This window comes from Cicer arietinum, chromosome 5, assembly GCF_000331145.2.
Source record: "Cicer arietinum cultivar CDC Frontier isolate Library 1 chromosome 5, Cicar.CDCFrontier_v2.0, whole genome shotgun sequence".
Lineage (NCBI taxonomy): Eukaryota > Viridiplantae > Streptophyta > Magnoliopsida > Fabales > Fabaceae > Cicer > Cicer arietinum.
This window is the reverse complement of record NC_021164.2, coordinates 72,745,888-72,754,596: the sequence shown is the minus strand read 5'-3', so window position 1 is coordinate 72,754,596 and position 8,709 is coordinate 72,745,888. Positions and strand designations below refer to the sequence as shown.

Below are 8,709 nucleotides of genomic sequence, written 5' to 3'. Positions count from 1 at the left end.
TAGATTTTTTTTCTTTCTCATTTTAACAATTATTGTTGATTATTTAATAAATTAAAATTATTTAAAAAATAAAAATATTAATAATAAAGTAAAATAAAATAATTTAATAAATAATAATAAATAATTATTATAATTATAATTAGAAATGATTATAATTTAAATGATTAAATTATATTATAAATTATAAAGTATACGAGCAATTTCAATTATTGACTATGTGATGTATTATTATTATTATTATTATTATTATTATTATTATTATTATTATTATTATTATTTATTTTAAAAAATTAACAAATATTAAATTAATAAATAAAATAAAAATAAAAACTAAATTCTATTAATAAAATCAAAGAAAATACATTAGATGAGAAAATACATGAAAATTAATGGAGTTGGATAAATGCGCCTAAGAGAAAATAATTTGCTATAATATTTTTACAAATACGTCCAATTTTGTAGTCTATTGCAAATAAATTAACTATTTCACTCGTACTTTCTCCTATTCTCACTCCTACTTTGCTGCCTGCAAATAAAATTATTTATTAAAATTAACAACTATTTCTTAATATTCAACTAACTGCTTCTTATTTTACAATCAATTTTATTTATTAAAATATAAATTAACATATATGGTTGTTTAAAAATAAATAGACGTTAATAATAAATTACACAAATACAGTTAGTGGATTATTATCAAATGATTGATATGGTTTGTGCATTTTATGTTTAATATAAATTAATGTATGTTTATTTTTTATTATAAAAAAAAATTGAGTATATTATATACACAAATACTATGAACATGCTAAAAAAAAATTGAACTTACATTGTTTAAGCAACATGCTAATTTATATTTTACAAAATAAAATATTAGACATTCAGTTGCAAAGCAAGAGAGAGGTTGATAATTTTATTTACAAATAAAATTGATCAAAATATAAGAGAGTTGATTATAAAATAGAATGATGTTGTTAATTTATGTACTCCAAAATATGAGGAAAATATTGAGGGATTTGTTAATAAAATATGATAGAATTATTAATTTATTTGTTAAATTAGATGGTCAAAAGGAGCTGTTAAGATATTATATCATGTATTTTTTTCTTTAATTTTGATGTATTTTTTATATAAATAAAAAAATATAGCGCAATTTAGCATATAACTTTTAAAGTATGGTATACTTGAATTTTTTAAATAAAAAAATAACAGGATATAGTTATTCATAAGATAATTTAAATTTTCATATATATTTGATTAATTAATTTACTATATATAAATAACTTTAAAATAAAATTATCTGAAAATTAAACTTCAATGCCAAAACCCTAGTTACTAGTGTATACAAAAAAATGCGGAGCTGCAATCTGCAATGGTGTGGTTGGAAAACGATGGATATGATAAAACGCCTAAGTAATATAAAATAATAACAAAACGATTAATTACTAGGACTGTAACAAAAATTACAACGACTAATTAATCCAAAGCTAGAAATCCCACTAAAAAAAGGACCAAGAAAAGCACTACTAGTATTATATTTATTATTATTCCCAAATTCCCACTTCCATAAATCCATCCTGAGTAGCACAACCCCTAAACATTCCATTACAATTAAACCCATAAGCCACTTCACCCTTGTTAGAAACAGCAATAAGACCAGCTTGCCCTTCATCAAGACGATGTTTGATTACATAGTCCACGGCATCTTGAAGCCCCAAACCTTTGTACTCCATAACTGCTGCCACCTCACGCGCTAGAGTGGCGCGTATGATAGCTTCTCCTTCACCAGTGCAAGAGACTCCACACACTTCACACGCATATGTTCCAGCTCCAATGAGTGGTGAGTCACCAATTCGACCACTCATTTTGTTCATGAGTCCCCCTGTTGACGTGGCAGCAGCACACCTTCCCTCACTGTCCACCACAGCACATCCAACGGTCTCTGGAGCATAAACGCTAATTGGTAGACCATTCATTTGCAATGGACTCTCAGCTCCTGCACACTTTTCGTATCCTGTTGTTGGAATTCGATAATCAAACTGCACAATAACATCACCATCCATCAAACACTTTCATTAATCAAATTTTAATGCATTTATTTATTCGGTGCCGTTTTTAAATTATGGCAAAAACTATTACCAAAATCGTATTTGCTTCTTTTGCTAGTTTCAGCATACCAACATTATCCGGAGTGATGAAGTATTCGTTCTCTTCAACCTCTACACCCTAATAAAATCACAGCAACCAATCTTTTTATTAGTTTATGATGAACAAAAGGCCAATATATATTTCTGTGCCTGAACATAAAGTAGGTACGGGAAAAAGACAAAATCAAAATAAATATGTAAAGAATTTTTTTTTTTAATCTTATGAAATAATCCTAAAAATTATATGTTTAACTTTTATAAAAGTATGCAGAATAATTTGGTAGGGTTAAAAAAAGTAAAAATATTTACCTGTTCCAAAATATAAAATTTCATATTTTATAGAAATTAAAAATTTATTTAATCTTAATAAATAATATAATATAAACCATCTATTTTGTCTATAAATTATCACTTTTTTTAAGTTAGTCTTTGAACTATTAAAATATACGTCAATAGATTTTGTTAACAAAATCTTATGCAAGTGATTTATAATATAAATTAAATATATAATTTTAATTTAAATTTTAAAAAAAAAATAGAAGGGAATAATAAATAGTCTTTAAATTATTATCATTGTATCAATTAGTAGTTGAAATATTTATTATGTATTTGATTAAAAAATTAATTTAAATACATAAATTACCAACTACTATTGATCTTTATATTTTATTATGATACTGTATTTCTATTCTTCATAAATCAATTGAGATGATATGACATGAGTGAATAAAGAAAAGGCTTTGTGCATTTGTTTTGTTGCAAAAAAAAAAAAAGAAGAAAAAAGGATAGAAACCTGTTGTCTAGCAAATTCTTCTGCACCAGAGAATGCAAGGTAGGAATGAGGAGACTTGTCCATGACAAGGCGAGCAAGTGAGACAGGATTCTTCACGGTGGTAAGACCAGATACGGCGCCACATCTTCTCTTAGTACCATCCATTATACTAGCCTCCATCTCAACCGTTCCTTTTGCTGTTAAGGCAGATCCACGACCAGAGTTGAACAGGGGATTTGTTTCTAGTTCTCTCACCTATCACAATATCACCAATATTCAATTCTAAAATGCCACCCAAAAAATATATATACACTACTCTTAAATATAAGGTAAATTTAAATCAGTTCAAAATTTGAACCAAATATACGTTGTTTGTTATTCATCAATTATACACCTTTTATATTTTATATTAGATTGAAAATACATGCATTAGAAACCGAATATGTTCAGATTACTTTCGTAGTGAGAGGGAATAATAGGACATACGACAAGTTCAACGACATCAACGGCAGAAACATTGGAACGAAGAGCAGTGATGCCAATATTGAGACAATGAGTAAGGAGTTGTTTGGCTTGTTCTTGACGCTGTGGTGGGAGATTAGGATCCACACCAGCGCCGCCATGCACAGCAATAGCCCAACCAACCATTTTATTTCTTCTAAGTTTTGTAATTTTGTGTGTGTGTGATGAGACCTCAAATAACCTGGTTGGTGGTGGTTTTATAGCAAATTCAGACTTGAAAAGCGCGTTTATAGTTATATGGTAAAATAATTAAAAAAAATGATTTTATTTATAATGATGAGTATGGATTTGGATTTGGTGTTATGAGAAGGATCCGTTTGTTCCTCACTAAAACAACTCAGATTCCTTCCTTATTTAAGATGTCCCATTAGTTGCCTCATGAAATGGAACGAGTCAAAACTCTCCTAATTAATCCTCGTATCTCATCCCCTATCTCTCTCTGACGAGGCGCCCTCGATCATCATTATTCAAATTATTAATTATATCATTTTTACTCCTTTATTTAAGTATTTAACTTGTTTACGATTCTTAATTTACTATTAAAAAAAGATAAATTAATTTGATATATTTAATACTATAAATAAAAATATATTAATGAGAGAAAAATAATTTAATGTTTTTTTATTAAAAAAATTAATATTGTATTAAATAATAAAATAATAAATGAGATATTTAAAATAGGAAATAAATTTATTGTATATTTTCAAAAGTTTTATTTTAGTTAAATACTAATATGTGTTTAGTCTTTATACAGTGTCTACCATTTCAATTTTGATTCTTATTCTAAATTAAAAAAAATTAATTAACTTTTTTGAATAAAATTTTATAACGTTCTTATCACACTTGTAAAAAATTATTCAAAATTTGATAACAATAAAACATATTTTATTTCAGCGAAAACTAAAATTATTTGTTGTATAATATTTTTAAAGTGACTAAAAGATATATTTTATTGACTTTAATATACAATTAGTCATCGCAAAAAATATAAAAATTTGATTTTAGTCTGAATAAAAAAATAATAATTTAAGACCATGCAAAATAGAAAGGTTTTTGTTTTAGTCTCTAATGCTTACCAACATTAGTTTTTCAACGGTCATATAATTAATGATTTTAAAGTTAGTTCATACAAAATATAATAAATTTGGTTTTATTTCATATAAAACAAAAACAAAAATTGTTTTAATTCTTACAAAATGTAAGAAATTTAATTTTTATATATACATAATAAAACAAAAACATTGTTTTTTGGGGAGGGAGGGAATGAGGATCACGAGAAATTGAAGATGGAGATCAAGAGAAACGTGAATAGGAAAGTGAAACAATGAGAAAACAATTCTTAATTGTTTATGGAGTTGAAAATGAAGTATTTTAACCTAACTTTTTTATTATCGTATCGTACGTAGACTAAAAAGATTAAAGTAAAATAGAATCAATGTATCATATAATGTTTTTTTATCTTCACCATCAAACGAGTCTTTATTGTATAAATGTAAGATGTTTTTATACATTTGAATAAAAAACATCGAAACATAAATATATATTTTTTTATCTTAGAAAAAATAATAAATTTCATCATAATTAATTCATATAACGGTTACATCCGAATTTAAACGCGAGACAAGACATCTAACTTAACAATATCAATATTTATTAGTTAAGTTATGACTTAATATCAAAATATAAATATATTCAAATCAAATAAATTATATTAGTTTTTGTTATCTTAATAATTATGAATGGGATATTATCACATTTTCTTACGTTTTTATAATGTTATATATTTAAAATTTATTACATTTCTTGTTTAAAGTACCAACAGTCTTGTTAAAATAAATGTTATTTTTATGAAATAGTCAATTAGTGTTAGTAACAAAATATTAGTATGGTTAAAATTTGGAAGTAATATATTAAGTGTAAGAATCAAATATTTTATTTTATTTTATTTTATTACTCTACTTCTCAATACTCTTGTCTTTATTATCACAAACCAACCTTATAATCCTGTTTAAATAATTAATATGTTTAAAAAAAAAGTACAAAAAAATCACCTTGAATTTATTACCAGGTAATTAAAGGGTGACTACTTATTTATGAATTTAAAAATAAATTAATATGCATTTAACTATAAATGAAAATATTTGAATATGATACAATGAAGTATTTATTCATATATATCGACTATATAAAGATCTCTAACATTACCAATTAATAGAAATCGTTAAATTAGTTAAAATATCTCTAACTTTACCAATGAATGGAAATCGCTAAATTATTTAAAATATCAGGCATTCGTCATTTTTATCTTTAAAGTCATACAAAAGTTTTTATCATAAATTAACAATATAATTTTTTTTTACATTTATATCCGTAATGTATTAAAATTAATCTTTACAAAATAAAATAATAATAATAATAATATTTTTCTATTATATCCTTATTTTAAAAATAAAAAATAAATTTAATAAATTACAACTATATCTTAGTTTGTTGATTAACAACTTTCTCCTAATTTTCCCCCCTATTTTACGACATCTTGTAAATAAATAAATAATCATTTTATCTTATTGAAAATATGAGGGAGTTGAAAATAGACCGGAAAAGACGAGGGAGAGAATTGTTATTAATTTATTTGACTTAGAGGAAATATGGAGAGTTTTTAACAAGATGAAATTATCAATATATTTGTGATAGAAGGTAAATTAAAATGAAATTGTGAAAGTAACATTTAATTTGACACATTCAATTGCATGAATTAGTGTTTTATTATTTAATTTTCTTAATATGTTTTAGTTTTGTGGTCTCATCCTAGCATGCTGAGAAAAAAATTTCCTTAAAGTAGTGCATATCCATATTGACTATAAATGTCAAAACATATAGTTCAATATAGACTATAAATGAATTCTTTTGAAAAGAATATATCATAATAAAATATCCTAATAATATAGTTACATCACACTTATACAACAAATTATGACGTGACATTACTATCCGTGTAAAATAGACGTTGCGCCATCACCATTGGTTTATAGTAATTTTAAACATAAATTATATATTATTGTTTCTTTTTTTTAATAAAAAAAAATTGTAAATTTGGTATAGTTATTTTGCATATAATTTTAAATGTTTTAAATAAAATTTTAAATTTTAGCTCAACTAATAAAATATTAATATTATTATATTAAACATTTTATCTTAAATTTGAATATATAACACTGCATTAATGAATAACTTTTTAGTTGGCACTATGTGATCTCATTAAATGACAAAATTAAAAAACAAAATATTTATCGGTAATTTATATATGATTATAAAATTTAGACAAAATACCTTATGTCGTCTGTTAACTTAATTTCAAATAAATTTTTTATCTTTTTCTATTTTCCTATTTGTTCTTATATTTATTTTTAAGTAATAATTAGATTCGTATGCCTTAAACTTTCAATAATTTTATCTTTTTTTACATAAATTTAGAAAATTTATCTAAATATTCAAACAAAATTCATAAAATTCATTACTAATTTTAAAAAAATGTATATATTCATCAAATTCATAACTCAAATATTCAAAAATAAACTAATATTTCTATCTCCAATAACATTAAATTCGTCAAATAAAGAATGAAAATATAAGTATTTGAATTATTAATTTAATAAAATTTGCATTATGTTGAAGATAACGATAAATTTTATGAATTTTATTTAAAAATTTTGATGAATTTTATGTAAAGAAAATATAATTATTGACATTTAATAAAAATATAATGATCAAATTGTCACTTAAAATTAAATAAAAGATCAAATAAAAAATAAATAAATAATTGAGTTGTTATTTAAACTTAAATTAAGGAATGGAATGTATTATACCAAAAATTCACTTTAATGTTTTTCGATTATTTGTTTCTTTATTACAATGTTCCTATTCAAAAAAAATTGTATATCGTGATCAACTTTTAAAATCACAATAAAATACAGTCTAATATTATTAATTTGTTTTAGATTTTTCATTTCAACCTAAATTAATCATCGCCATTTAAAAATAATGTCTTTAAAAAAATGTCAAGTTTAATATATGTAAAAAAAATTACTTCCTGCGATTCTTAATATACGTTAAAAAGATTCTTATAAAAATGGACAAAAAGAGTATATGTCTATGAAATATTCCTTTAAAAAAATCATATGTCTGTCTCAATGATTTTCTACTTTTTGACGGTGACAAATTCTTCAATAAGATTGCAGCTTTGTTTTGATTTAATTCAAAAAGAAAATCAATCGATTTTTGTGAACTCCCTCTTAATTTTAACATTCATCCTTAATGTTTGGAGAATTAAAATTAAGCTAATAAACCCTATTTCTAGAACCACAAAATTTTCATTCATTCATAAAATGGAGTACTGCAAAATGATTTCCATTTTTCATCACTGTGGTTCAAAAGAAGAAGAGGAAACATAATTGAACTATAACAAAACTTAATCAACGGAGTATTAAACATCAAAACATGAGAGAGCAGCAACAAGCAACATTAATATTTAATGTGTCTATGTGATGCATGAATATTGCTATAAGATAATAATAAAGTTTATGATATATTCCACATGGTTTCAATAATAAGAATAACTTATTTATTGCTATTAATTTTTGAATGTTTTTTAAATATATTCTTTATATAAAAGTTTGAGACATTAAATACGTTCATTAATATTTTTTTAAATAAAAATTAAATAAAAATAACAAAAATCTTTTAATTTGAGACCGTATATAGTATATATTTATCCATTCTCAACATTATCACCCCTACCAGAAGTTTTTATATTAATTCTAAAGTTACACTAACCCTTCAGTTCCACAATAAATCACTCAATTAAAAAATGTATATATAAATCAAAGAGCGAATGAAAATTAGTAGCGGCAGAATATGAAGTAAAATATTGGAGTAGCCAAACTTTTAGAAATTTGATAGATAAATAAAAAGTATAATATTGTATTGTATATAAGAATTTTAAGATGTAAACTTATAAAAATATATTGACTATCAAATTTTTAACATTTATTATAGAGATGTAGTAGATCAAATTTTGATTGATATTTATAATAATTAAAAATTAGTTTATAAAAATCTATTTTTTAAACACTAAATTTTTAAAATTTAATTATTATATTTTGTTAGTGTAAAATTTTTTACAATGTTTACACATTACAAGACCATAAAAAAATATCATATTTGTTTGCTTAGTTCAACTTGGATTAAAGTCCGTAAAAAGTATCAAAA

General features: G+C 23.3%; 1 protein-coding gene across 1 annotated transcript; it reads right to left on the bottom strand.

The window, feature by feature from the left end:
- Positions 1–1,414: 1,414 nt before the first annotated feature.
- On the bottom strand, positions 1,415–3,774 carry LOC101510278 (probable isoaspartyl peptidase/L-asparaginase 2). Its single transcript, XM_004501493.4, has 4 exons — positions 3,406–3,774; positions 2,941–3,174; positions 2,140–2,226; positions 1,415–2,039 (listed from the first exon to the last, which is right to left on the bottom strand). The coding sequence occupies exons 1-4, from the start codon at positions 3,565–3,567 to the stop codon at positions 1,545–1,547; spliced, it is 978 nt and encodes a 325-aa protein (XP_004501550.1). The 5' UTR covers positions 3,568–3,774; the 3' UTR covers positions 1,415–1,544.
- Between the last annotated feature and the right edge of the window lie 4,935 nt (positions 3,775–8,709).

What these genes read in the sequence shown, in the direction of transcription:
- LOC101510278 (XM_004501493.4), bottom strand. Translation starts at nt 3,567, where the DNA reads ATGGTTGGTTGGGCTATTGCTGTGCATGGCGGCGCTGGTGTGGATCCT. An exon ending in AAGAATTTGCTAGACAACAG is followed by an intron (nt 2,227 to 2,940) that starts GTTTCTATCCTT and finishes TGATTTTATTAG; the next exon opens with GGTGTAGAGGTTGAAGAGAA. An exon ending in AAGAAGCAAATACGATTTTG is followed by an intron (nt 2,040 to 2,139) that starts GTAATAGTTTTT and finishes GTTATTGTGCAG; the next exon opens with TTTGATTATCGAATTCCAAC.